Here is a 14,095-nt window from a genome sequence, read left to right as displayed (position 1 = left end):
GTGCAGGCTAGGAGAACCAATCCCAACCCTCAACAGTTTAACCCATGTCTGTTGGACCCGGGAGAATGATCGGAGTGGATTTTGGTTGCCCAGCACGGACTTTACTACACCTTAACAAGAACCACTGGTTTTGCTGTAACCGAAGACCAGTAGAAAAGTGACAACTGGTTTTGTGCTGGACTTCACCCGGAATTCATGGGAAGTTGACCCCTCAGGCCAAAGTGGCCTATCCATGATCGTAGACCAAGGGGTGGCCACAGGAAGACCCCTGACCCCGGCTCAGCATCCTCAGCATCTTCAGCATCCTGTATCCCATACATCAGGACCACTCCACTGAGTCCTATAACAGTTCGCCCATAGACCCTGGAACTGGACTGGAGACTACTTTAACTGTGAGGTAACTGTTCAATTGGACCTTATTGGTCCCTGTGACTGGCTCCCTGTTGAAGTTTGTCCCCACAAGAGTGCCCTTACAGCCATGTTCAGGCTGCTTGTCATGGCTAACCCAAAACTGTGAATCACAATGGTTTATAGTGCTGCAATATATTGTTGTTTTGAAAAATTCTATTGTCATTGAGCTGTTTATTTGAAGATATAAATACAACCTAGGGTTATAATCGTGTGGAATTTTCTTGTTTTGCGTTTCATTCTTCTTCAACTGCCTTGGTACATTAGCTCCTTTGAGAAAGCACAACTGCTGTGAGCCACAGCTACTCAGAACTCAGCTAAGGTTTTACCAACTAGCCTGACTGGATCTGAGATGGAATTGTGCCTTTATTAACAGTCAGGTCACACAATCACACCTTATAATAAACCACTTTCTTCACCTTAGCTATCAATAATTTTATTTTGGATATAGCCCCTCAATATCATCTGCTCCTGCTTCCAACATGTACATGGGGGCAGAAGGGTAATGAAATAATCACATATAACATGTAAACAACATATAAAAAACATGTCCTTCTGCCACTGAAGAATACCACCCTGGAAATATAACATCTCTCCCCCCCACATTAAACACTAAATACCTGGCTTCTTGCCACCCAACCCCCCACCCTGTGAAAAAGCTATCCATATATCAAAATCAAAAATAAATTGTCTCCTGCCACTCACCCACACCACTTTCTGCATATACTCCCACATTCCCCATTTTAAAACAAACTGCATCTAAAGATTACCTGGAATCCTGCCACCCAAAGCACTCTTTACAACCCTCCCCTGACCAAAATAACCTGAGCTCCTTCTACCAACCCCCCCCCCCCCACCACCATCTGCGTAATCTCACCACCTCCAAGCCTAAAACTGTGCTCCCTGTTCACAGTGAGAGTGGAGAGCCGCCACAACACTAACAGTGATTCTGTTAAAGTGTCTTGTTAGTGCAGCTTAATTTACCCTCTCAGCGCGGGTCTGCAGAGACCGCACTGACAGGGGAGAATGTGCCTAATGGTGCCAGGAGTCCTCACACGCAAGCCGACCACTTTCTTCTGTCTTCCTTTGGTAAGTACTTAACTTGTAAAGAAATAAGTGCCAGGGCCCTTATTGGGGGACCACTGCAGTTAGCACCACCCATTGCACTACTAATGACAATTCAGACTTTTTTGTACATTAAAAAATTACTAATACCAGCCACACAAGCTATGAAAATAGCTTATGTGACATGTATTAGTCATTTTCAATGTATACTGAATTATTATACAATTGTTGTGTTCATCACAAAATTGAACAAACAGCGCCACCATGTGGCTTGCTGCCTTAAGTCCAGTGTTGACAATTAAGTGCCTGTGCCGGGCACCAGAAACCACTGGCTCAAATTAACACTGCCTTTGGTCTGTGGAGACCCAGGAGCGGTGTAAGAAGGTAGGTAAGACTGTTACGTCTAGGTCTCTGGAGTCCAGGCTAGATGGTGGAACAAAAGAGAAGCAAGTGTTTCCCTGAATAGTGTCACAACAGTAGTTAGCCATTTTGATTGACCATTGTTGTAATGGGATTGTAGTGAATAACCAGATTTCTATCCCATTATTCGTGATAAGGACTTTATATACATAACCATGTGCAACAATATTAATGATAAAAGCAACTCCAGTAACAATCATAATAATATGGCAAGAGTATATAGCATTTAACCTCTCACATAAAAAATGTGGTAACCTGCATAGAGAATCCTGATTTTGTGTAACTAACCGCGCAAGAATTAAACAAGCTGGTGCAAACGACTACCTCCTGAAAATATCCCTTAATTTGAGGAAACAGTTTAGGAGAACTCAAAAGCAAGCTCTTTTGATTGTTTAACAGCAGTTGTAATAGTGCTGTATGACTTTCCTTTCACATTGTCTGCTGGTTCTGGCAATAGGCATTGTGACATCACAACTCAGCTGTAATCATTTATTACAGTTGAGCAGCTACCTAATTTTCGTATTACAATGACCAAGAATGTCACAACTAACCTGAAGAAAGAAAATTAGACAGATTTTATACAGGGAATGCAGTTGCCATAGTTGCATAATTGACAGAGTGATATGCAGCTAATAATAAAATGACAAGTCCTTGTTTAGAGTACATGCATTATACTCAAAGAGTAGGAACAAATTTGACTTCCTAAAAAAGGCAATGTCACCCGCAACCTCTTTGATTGCAGAGGTGTATCATCTGGCGATAGATAGCATTTGAAGGTTGTTGAATGCTGAATTTCAGATCGAAGTGATGTTCTGGACACAGCCATAATATGCTTAGGTTTACATCTTTGAAGACGTATCAGTTTGGCCAAGATCTGTAAGATGTAGGGAACTGTATGCTGTAGTGCAACTGGGGAAATTCGGTACAACCAGGAAATCCTCTGGTGTATAATGATGCTCCAGCCCTGACATAATTCTAAATAGTGCACCTATTCTTCTGTAACGTGAAGAGCGGTTGAAACTGCATATTCTGTTTGCTGGGAGATCCCCCAATAGAAAATGGTCCCTTACCTGTAGTATGTCACCCATCTCCTTAACATAAAACTAGAGGAAGGCTCACAGTCAGTTTGTTGACATTCCATGGGCTCATGTATGCTAAAGCCATGAGAGGCTGTATGGCCTGGTAAACAGACATCCCCAAGAGAGAAATGTTGTGTAAACTGTGAATACTAGTTACTTACAAGTAAATTAAATGTGCCAATTAGGTATATGCCAATTTTTATCATGTTTAAAAGGGAAAGCACGAGCAATTTGCCACTGGTAATTGTGCAAAATCATAGGGCCAACAAAATGGGTTCCCCAAAAGAAGGCAAACAATATGGGGTGACCCTTCTGGAAGGGTAAATATATAACACTTATCAAATAGTTAAGCTAGACAGGGAATTGCATTTAAACATGCTTTAAACCTTTGCCATACATTTTGCATCATATGCTCTTTATTGTGCAACAGAGGCATTACATATTGTGTGTTTTGATTGTATGTATCTAGTTCATATAATCACACATTTATTCGAATAGCTGGTGCTTAGGAAAAAAGTATAGGAGTTACAGGCTTTAACATGGATATGCAAGAGATCGCCCAGGTTATTTACCTCAACCCAGATCATGAGGTTTATTTTTCTCAAAATAAACGCATCCCTCTCCACAAGAGAGACTGGGACTTCTAATCATTCCAGGCAGCAGAGCAGCGTGGCTTCGAGCTGAGCCACACCAGGGCCCTTTGGGCAACTTGTCTCATAACATATTTTCCTGCAAAGACAAAATGTAGCCTTGTTTTACAGACAGGCACACAGAATGGAAAAGCATATAAAGTTCAGGTATGACTGAGTTGACTCTTAAAATACTGACACCCCCATTAAAGCAAAACTTTAGAAAAATGCATAAAGAGTAGGCATGTATGGATTCTTTAAATAAGTGACATATAATGTATTGCCTTCTGTCAAGATATTTACAATCTGTGGTTACACTCTTACTACGATATTATTGACGTTTTGCAAATACCTATTTTCAATTAATATGCACAAAAAGTGACTGAAAGTAAAACTGAAAAACAACTGTAGTTAAAAGGTTGCCAGAAGCCACAAAAACAACAAATCAATAATATCTGGCAGTCTCTGGCAATGTTGCACGCCGACACACGTTATAGCCTGCTATGTTGAGCTCAAGCTGCTAGAGTGGTCCATACCTAAACATGTCTGAGAGCCAAGAAGGATCCACAGGATCGCACTTACCTAATGCTTGTGAAAACGTAACATGGCACCTAACGAGGGACTGGACAATTAAATACCTTCAGGGGCACTCAGAAGTACCTGTCAATTATTACTAATATGGAGACGCCTGTTGCTATATTGATGTTTCCTTCCTCAGCTTAGATATGAACTGATTTTTCCATTGGAGGTTTTCCTAAGCACTTAACTAGTAAAAGGATTTTCCCATTATCTTATTGAGTTTTGAACCACAGTCTGAATCTATTGAAATTCACTGGGCAAATAAGGGTGTATGTTAGGGCCCCATTAAATAATCAGTTTATAGCATGAGGGTTTCCTGCTAACAAGGGTGAGCTCTTTCTGGTAGTCACAGGGAATCTACAGAAAGAGCGATGCATCTGCTGGGTTCAGTTCTTTCCAAGCACTTGTCAACCATCCACAAACCATCACTAAAGAATGCTACTGTCATTCGAAACCCAATGGCACAAGAGCTGTGAAACTCACATGCAGGACAGTCCAAAAAATACAATGCACAAGCAGTCAACAGTAAGAAATACCTAATGTGCATTTGCTTCTATGGCTACACAATCAATTACAAACAACCCATATAATTTGCATCTTCCACCTGACAACAATAAGGAGGCTGTATCATAGGGCATTATTTTAAACAAAAGACTAATAAGTTTCTGGTTCATTTCACTGTCAACCTGACTAAAGTATCACATATTTCTTCTCTTGTTGCAGCTTTACTGTCACACTGTAATAGCGCCTCGTTGCCAGCAACTATGCAAAGGAAAAAGTGCCCCTCTCAAACCTGTGAATAGCAATATTGTTAGAATTGCCCTTATAATCTTCCATCCCCCTACAAGACTGACTCCACAGGTGCTTCTGTATCGCACACACATTTCACATTCTCTTCATTATGAAAGCTCTGTGACTCTGACACTTAGCAACATATCATTGGTTTATTGCATGAATACAGTTTAATTTAGCAATATTAAGGGGCTTCCTGGCCTTAAATCTGTCATTAACTGGGAACTGTAATGTCAAAATCTCCAACCCACCACAGGATGCAAACCTGTTAATTTGAACATTATTGTCACCTTTCTTAATATGTTTTGGAACGCTTTTGATCACTTCCGTCTCTCCTTCCAGATGAGCTATTTATTTGCTGAATATTTAGATATTTGATAGTCATTTCTTCAACCACTGATATACATCCAATGCAGCTGCACAATGTTGGACTTGGCCCTCTCTGCAGTGCCAGGCCCAAACTTTTTGCCTTTATCTTCGTGGTTTTCCTGACTTCGTTTTTGCTGGACTTAGGACTGTGCGCACTTAATGACTGCTAACCAGTGCTAAAGTGCGTGTGTTCTAGCCTTTAAACATGGTCAAATCAGCTTACATCCAATTGGCAGATGTAATTCACTTGTAAGTCCCTAGTAAAGTGGTACCACGTGTACCCAAGGTCTGAAAATGAAGTGCTACTACTGGATCTGCAGCTGATTGTGCGACTGACGTAAGAAGGCCCTTTTAAACATGTCTCAGGCCTGCCAATGCAGCCTGTGTGTGCAGGTTGAAACTGCCATTTCAACCTGGCAAAATAAGCCTTTTGCCAGGCCCAAACCTTCCTTTTTAACACATATAAGTCACCAATACTGTAGGCCCCTCGACAGTCCATGGGGCAGGGTGCAGTGTATTTAAAATGTTGGACATGTAGTTTTAACGTTTTACATGACCTGGTAGTGAAAAATTCTTATTTTCATTTTTCACTACTGTAAAGCCTACCTCCCCCATATGATAACATTGGATTATCATATTATTTTTAAAATGTGATAAATTTCAATTGCGAGCAGGTAGGGAGGTTGAGTTTGGTGTCTAGAGGTTTGTAATTTAAAACCATCTTTAATGGTTAAGTCGGATTTTAAGTCCCTATTCTGAAATGCTACTTTTAGAAAGTTGGCATTTTCATGTTCCCAACCATTAATGCTTGCAGTCTGTATCCTGGGTCACATGACTAGGTGTAGCTGGTAGTTGGTCTTTGTGTGTTGCTCCCAGATAGTAAGACGACTGGAAGGAATAAGTGTTGGCAGGATGGGCCATCTCTGACTTGATAGAGGGGCGAAGCTGTCACTTACTACACTTGCACATCACAAAAGCTCTGCCTCAGCACACTCACAAAGGGTTTCATACCTTTCTATTGTGCCCCCAGACAAGTTGGACCCAGGGCAGGAAGGCAGGAAATTCCAAGTACCTCTAGGGGTGGAAACCTCTAGAAGATTCCCCTACTTTAAAGCAGGCACCAAGTATAAATATAGGAGCCTCAGACCCTACTCTTCAGTAAAGTACTGGACCAGTGGATACCACTGAAGAAGGACGCCCTGCTGCTTGAGACATGTCTGTGTGTTGAGAAGGAAGACTAGACCTGCGCCCTCATCCCAGGCTAAAGTGACTCCAAGGGTCAGCTGACCATCCTCCTGTTTTGAGCCACAGGGACATAACAAGCTCCAGAGGGCTCCCTGCATCCGCCCAGCTGACCTGCAACTGGAACTGCCTGAGCCCGGCTGGTCTCTGCTGGAGTGAGTTCCTGATCCCTAAAAGATACCCCTCGGGTTCTGGACCCTTGGTGTGGCATCAGTTGTGCTCCCTCTCAAAGAAAGTGAGAAATCCTGAAGCTTTGGACTCTTCGTGAACAAGCCAATACATGCCAAGATCTTGTTGCCCATGCCGACCACTAGCTTGAAGCTCTGTTCATGCTACAGCGACCACCAGCATCGCCTGTCAACGAGAGGCCTGCATTTTGAACTCAGCATCAACAGGCCTTCACTGACAGGATCTTGCCACTACAGCAATAACTATTCGCGAAAGCCAGGCCTGCTTTTCGCACTTCAGCAAAAACCATCCATGATACTCTACTTGCCTCTTGTGGTCTCCTCCACTGTGAAGTAGTCTCTGCACTAGACATTTGGAGGTATTTCTTGCCATGGGATTAACCTGGACCTAATATCCGGCCCGTGCTCCATCACGGTCGGTCTGAACTTGTGACTTTCACCCAGTCTTGCACGACCAGATAACCGCATGTGGCGCATTATGCCTGTAGGAGCTATACTTACTTTAAATATTTAAAAGTGCATATCTCCCCTTATACTGATTGGATTTTTGTCATTCTGGTCTCTAATAATCGACATTTGACTCTATTTTTCGAAGTTGGTGTGGGATTTTTCTTCTGTTATAGTGTCACTTTACTACTGTTTGTAGGTAGCACTGCATAAATACTTTACACATTGCCTCTAAGTTAAGCCTGACTGCTTTCAGGCACCTTTACCACTGATCCAAGCACAGGTTGATTTGGGGTTTATTTGTGTTTCACTTTGCCAAGAGTTGTGTTGCTGCTTGAGTAGGGTTTCATCCACCTCAACCAGTAACTCAATATCATACACATAGCCCTTCAGCAATTAGAAAGGATTAACGCTTTAGCTTTTTGTGTCACTCCTATAAGACTGCAACTTTTCTGTGACTACAAGACAATAATGATGGCCACTAGACATAACCAGTTACGTGTATATTTCCAAGACCCTACTAAAAAGCCCCACTTATCCATTGCACTGTAAAGTATAAAGGGCAGAACTCTCACAATTTACTCTTTCCACTTCACATGTAGACATAAATGAGACACTGTTGGAACGACCTGTGATACTTTTTTCTCCATGTAGATGTCCATGTGCTTAAGGCAAACTCTGCAAGATACCAGTGTACTGGACTGCCATGAATCCACACTCAACAAGCATGGAGAATTTAATATACACAGTTGGGACAAATTTACCCGGAAGTGATGTAATACTTAGCAAAAAAATAAGCACGCTTATGAATAAATCATTGGGGCTTGAGTATGGGAAATAATACTACAGTATGGGGCCTTGAGTATGGGAAGAAATACTACAGGAGTATTCTTTTACTTACTCTTGCAAGCCTTTGTGAGTTGGCCCTAAAACATCCAACTCCTTATTAATAAAAGTGCAAAGAGGGCACAATCCTTTCAATGTGTATTAACTGCATAGATCTATTCCCTGAACTTTCCAATTTTATTTCTATTTGAGATGTTTTGGGGGCAACTTATTAAACCATGTAAGAGTACATAAAATAGTACTACAGGAGTACTACTTTCTGTACTCCAACTTGACTTTGTGAATAGGCCCCGCGGAGTCCACAATCTGAGAGATCCACAACTGTGTAGGAGTAGGCTCTTCATTCACTAGGCTTGAGCGCATTTCAGCCGACAGACTCCAGTGAATCGAGCAGACCTTCCAAGTGGAAATAATCCGGTCCCCCACATCGAGAGATAGTCATTTCCCACACAGTCCTATTCACGTTTCTTCCCTTACATTATCAGAAGGGCACTTATAAAAGGCAGTAAACCCACTGGAACATATGCATTAAAAATGAGGTATCCAATGTCTTGATTAAAAGAGGAAAGTCTATTAATTTCCTATATGCTATGTGATATTCCGTTGTGCAAGTGCCTGGCGCAAGAGTGTACTTAGGCCTGTGGCCATTTCTGGGCTGAGCTTTGGCTGCATTCTAGACTCAGTTTAAATCTGTAGTCTCTTTATCTTGGAAGATATGACTAACACTCCTCCAGTTTACTGTATTCTTGTACAGAACTGATTCGACATTCAGCAGGATATCTGACCCTTTACATCAGATTGTGGGTAAACTCCTTCCTATTGGTTTCCTGTGAGTAAAGTCTTTTTGTGACATACTTTGAGATTCTGATTAATGTTATGGACTCTCGTGTCCACAGCTTTATCTTTCCATGGCTTGAGAGTTTATTTTCCATCATCACATCTAGAGTATTGGACACTGCTGCTTCTTTAATCCATTTGTTCTCCAATCACCTGTTTAACTCTAAAGGGACCCTTTCGTGTCCATGCTCCTTTTAGGATATAGACAAACAGTTATCTCATCCTAATGAGATCCTTTGACGTGTGAGTTTATGGATTGAAACGTCAACATTGACATAGTGAGTCTACAAGGTGTATCATTACACAAAACGACAGAGGAACTGGAGAGGCCACTATGATAATTTAATCGGATGCAGCTCAGAAAGTTAATAATTAAGTCTGTGTGATTTGTACATATTCTTCACATACCACACAGCGCAGCTTTTTAATTGTTGGATGTCCATCTAACAGTATATTTTTCAAATAAAGTTATTGGGCGTGTTTGCACACTTAAAGCTACCCTGTGAATTTGATTATGTGTGGCAAACAATAATGTGAAGGCTATTTCAAGGTTTGATCTTTAGTTACACTATTTGGTCAAATGAATCCCATGGAACAACGTTGCCCAGTGAACTACGTTTCACTGGGTGTAACAGTTAGACCTGTTGTTTCTACTTGTTTTCTGTGCTGTCTTGTTTATGTTGTTTGAGAGTGTTACTGCATTGCTTTTACTAAGCCATTGTGTCATTTTTGTGCGGCATTGTTGTGTTTTAGGTGGTGTTAGACTGTTGTTCCTTTATGTTATTGTGTGAACTTTGTTGTACTGGTGAGGTGTTGTGTTGTTTTCCACGTAGTTGTGTTTGAGAGGTTCATTACTGCATTGTGCTTTTTTGGTTTGTACTGTGATTGATGCATTACATTCTGTTTTGACTGTTTTGTTGTGCTGCACCTTCCTATTTTGCTTTATGCTATGTTATTGTGTTGTGTTCTCCTTTGCTTTGTAATTAACTTAGTAGGTTCAACAGATGTTGCTACATTTTGAGCCAAAAGCAGCACATTCCTTCAAAGTTCCATTGACAATAAACCATTTATTTACGTCTTCTGGCATAAAATAGGTCTGCTCCAGCTCAACTATTTAGGATCCCAGTCACCCCAAAACTGCAGCAGAGGCCTGTTTTAAATGAGCACATCCAGTGCTCACGTTATATGATTGAATCTCACTCCTACGTGCTCTTTTTAGGTTAACCAAGACTGTTTCCTTTTCCTAAAATTATTTGCATACTACATTTACATAAAGGGGTTTTCAGTCACCTCTCTACATTAGTCTGTTCATGTGTCATTCACAATTTTCTTACGCCTACTGAAGCATACAGCATGGGGCAATTGGGCAGACTACTTCAGGCACGTGCTACTTCACTTTAAGTGACTGCATTTAGCCCTTTCACAAGGAGCAGATCCACACACAAGGGAGTTCCCTTCAGTGTCAATGTTTTTGTTTTTTACTTCAGTATTACTTTAGTGTTGCCTTTGTTTGTAGAGCCTGATGTGATAGCAGGACACTTTCTACCAGATGAGAGCCTCGGCCACATTCCAGCTTCATCAGTTGCTGTCTACAATGCTACTGTAGATTCCTTTTGAAGTGGCTTGTTTGGTGAACTGCTGCTTTTTCACTCAATATAAGCTCATGAGGGTGCTGTTTTTTTCTATCTTTTCTGTCATTTCTGTATTTCTGTTCTGTTTTATTTCCTTCTTTTTGGCTGCTATATTGCTAATTATGTGATAGTGTGCATTTTGTCCTTTTAATGGTATCTTTTATCAACTGTATGATATATGATCTTCCACTGCTGCTACTAGGAATGTGGCTTTTTGCTGCCACTATTTATATTATTAATCATGTGATAGTACATCTTTATTATTTGCCAATGGTACCTTATTTGAACTGTGTGATACTGTTCTTTTTTTTTATTCCAGTGTTCCTTTCATTGTAATGTTTGCTATGATTTTAATTAATCGTGCAAATTGTAATAAACTTGTAAACTTTCCTCCTTGTCTCTCTTTCTCGACTTCCTCTTTCTTTCTTTTTTCTTGAATTCCTCTTTTTTTCTTGCCTTCCTTTGTGACCAAAACAACATCTTTGCTTTTTAGCCAGTTTTTTAATATATATTGATGAGGGCCTTGCAGCTTCCTGAACAATAAGGAATTGCAAAAACCATGACAAAAAACAAACAAGAATTGTCAAAAGGCTAGCAGCCAACGCCAGACTTATTGGCTTTGCCAATGCTAGTTCATCATTCCTTTCTTCTTCTGTCGCAGCAACAGTTTGGCTACGTTCCTTAAGGCGCCGCCAGCCAAGAACCATGTGGCCCATTCTGCCGCAGTGCCAGTTCAAACGAGCTGGCACTGCAAGCAACACTGCTGCCCCACGAAAACAAGTTGTTGTTTCTGGCCTCGCACGAGACCCTTCGCGAGCCTGAGCATCTCATTAGAGGGATGCCTAGTCATCCCTGAACAGAGGGCGTAGAAGGCCCTCCCTGACTGTGAGACCCACACACCAGCCTCCCTCGCGCCGCTGCGGGCGGCCTCTTATGTATAATGCAGGGTGCGGAATTGGTTTCGCGCGCAGGCCGCTCCTGCTGTGGTCTGGGCAGGACTGGGCACTCGGGGCAGTGAAAACCAGCACACGGGCAGCTCACGAGTCACGTGGGACCTTTACACGGGGTGCTCCAACGCTTGACGCGAGCGCCGTGTCATTAATAAAGGCGGGAAAATGTCGCTGAGCAATAAACAGAGCACACACTTCACATCACCTCATGGCATACGAGCCAGAGGTTTAGTTCCCAACAGTGCAGCAGGTGTAGCGGCACCGTTGTCCAGATGTGTGAAGGACTTCTGCACCGCAATTATGGCTGGATCGTACTACCTAATAGGGGGGTAATTTTCCTTGCATTAGGGCCCATGACAACCACCCTACCCCTGTGAGACAATCCCCATCAGTCATTATTATTCGTTTATTTTCTCTGGATAGGTTGGATTGGGGATTACGACTACAATACTTTACGGGACGTGGGCCCCCTTGGTCTCTGGACCATTTGGCTGAACTGTGTGATCCTTGACAACTGTTCCCCAACATGTCCGAAACATGTTGAGAATTAGAATGCGATGGAGGTTATTCAAGATGCGTTTTGTGCCTGTTATAAAATATGACGTATCCATGAATAGGTAGTGCTTGCTTTTATAACGGACAAGGCGCCCCAGCAGACACAGGCGATGAAACAAGTCGCGCCCATTGCGAACGTTTGACGTAGAACAACTTGGGATCTCGGTCAGTTTGTTGTCGTTTTTGTGTTACACGAGTAACACATGCTCGTGCCGTTGAATGCATGTCTGGTACTGGGCAGGCTCCCAAGCCCCATCCAGCCAGTGAAACACTTTCATCACGTATTATCAGGGATAAAGATCCGCGCCGGGGAGGGCCGGGCTGCCTGGGGCTGGACTCAGCCGGCTGAGGGACGGAGCGGGCTACAACTCTCCGCCAGGGTGGCAAAAGCGCCCTGAAGCGAATGGGACCTGAAGGCCCAGCCCGGGCGCAGGAGGCAGACACGGGGCATCGCGGACATGCCAGGGGGTACCAGCTTATTCTTTTAACTCAGTGTTTCGTGTCTGTTCATCTATCCTTGTCTGCGTCTTACCCGTTTGGGCATCTCCAACTTTCAATGCTGAATCTCTGCATCCCCCGCCCCCTCAGCCTTCATTTCTGTTTGACTCTTTTTAAATTACCCGAGCACAACTTTTCACACCAGGGCCAAGCGCATAATCGGTGACACGTGAAGTGTGTTAAACTCACTGCATCATTATGGCTGAATACACGAGCCGTTGTAACGAGCTTTAAAAGGGACGGGAATATTGTTAATAACAGATGGGAAAACACAGTAGTAAGGCATTGTTGATAAACGTGACGGGAAAAATATCTCCCAGCCCTCGCCTTGACTTTGTGTTAACAGAAACTCGTCTGTGCAAACCAGAGTACTTGACAACACCATTTTGCAGCTATCTAAATGTTTAATGAGTGCACGTGGGGACAAGGGAAGGAAACGCCAGGTGAAGGAACAACACCTGTTGTCATCAGCGCCTAGAGGCGAATGAGTTGGTATAGTGCGCTCCATACGCGTGGCAATTGTTGCCAGGGATAATTACCCTTGTTAGGCTACGAGCTTGGGTGGGCCTGGGCCGCTTTCTCTGCATCCGGTCTCGTTCCCCCCTCCACAGCATCCCCAGGTTCGCGCACCTGCCCTCGCTCGGGTGGGCCCCGTGTCCACCCTTCGCCCCCTGACCTCCCTGCCTTTCTGCTTTCTTTTCAGCGGCTCCGAGTGACAACAGGTGACAGACTGGCGGACCTCCGCGCCCTGACACCCGGAGGGCACCGCCTCGGCTGCCGCAGAGCGCCCAGCGCCCGGGGGACACACAACACCGCCTCTTATGATTTTAAATATTGATCAGCGTTATCCATACCGCCGCCTCATTACGGGATGGCCTTCGCTAATGGGGAAACGGGCGGCCACCCTATGTACAGCCTGTGCACCGAGCCGCACGGCCCCACTCCCCGGCTGGACGGGCTGCAGGGGCGCCGCAGGGCCACTCTGGCCGTGCTGGAGGCCGGCGGGGGCGATGAGGGCAGCGTGCGCTACTCCTCGGTGGCCCTGGCCCCGGGCGGCGCGGTGGACAACGGAGCGGGCATTCCCTGCAGCCCCCGGGCCGACCCCTGCGCCTCGGACCCGGCCTTCCCGATGAGCCCCCCGCCCGCGCTCACCGCCAGCGAGATCCGCCGGACCTACACCCCCAAGTGCTTCTACCGCCCCTACCTGACCAGGACTAGCATGCAGGGCGATGTCTACAACTTCCTGGAAAGGCCCAGCGGCTGCAAGTGCTTCATTTACCACTTCACGGTGTAAGTGCTGCCTGGTGGTTTGGTAACTAACTGCTGTTAACTTGTGTGATCTTGGATTGAGCTTGTACGGTTATTTTCTTGCCGTCTGCACATGCTGGTAGGATTGTCTCTATTAAGTAGCGGGTGGGACCACGGTACTCATAGGCTGGCACGGGATGGCATAAACAAGATGTGTACACAGCCTGATCTTGTGGGTGGGTGGTACCATGCTACCCATGTCACTCAGCTTTACCTGCATAGGGGAACCTCCTTTCACAGTTTTCCACTGCT

General features: G+C 44.0%; 1 protein-coding gene across 1 annotated transcript in view; it reads left to right on the top strand.

Annotated features, from left to right (window-relative positions):
• Positions 1-13,371: 13,371 nt before the first annotated feature.
• Positions 13,372-14,095, top strand: part of LOC138287148 (potassium voltage-gated channel subfamily KQT member 1-like) — a 750,297-nt gene continuing 749,573 nt past the window's right edge. The window contains exon 1 of the mRNA XM_069227507.1: positions 13,372-13,825. Coding sequence (XP_069083608.1) covers positions 13,407-13,825 — 419 coding nt within the window. The 5' untranslated portion in view covers positions 13,372-13,406. The remainder of the gene's footprint in view (positions 13,826-14,095) is intronic.

Source organism: Pleurodeles waltl, chromosome 4_1, assembly GCF_031143425.1.
Source record: "Pleurodeles waltl isolate 20211129_DDA chromosome 4_1, aPleWal1.hap1.20221129, whole genome shotgun sequence".
NCBI classification, from domain to species: Eukaryota; Metazoa; Chordata; class Amphibia; order Caudata; family Salamandridae; genus Pleurodeles; species Pleurodeles waltl.
The sequence above is the reverse complement of the archived record's forward strand: the minus strand, read 5'-3'. Positions and strand labels throughout refer to the sequence as shown.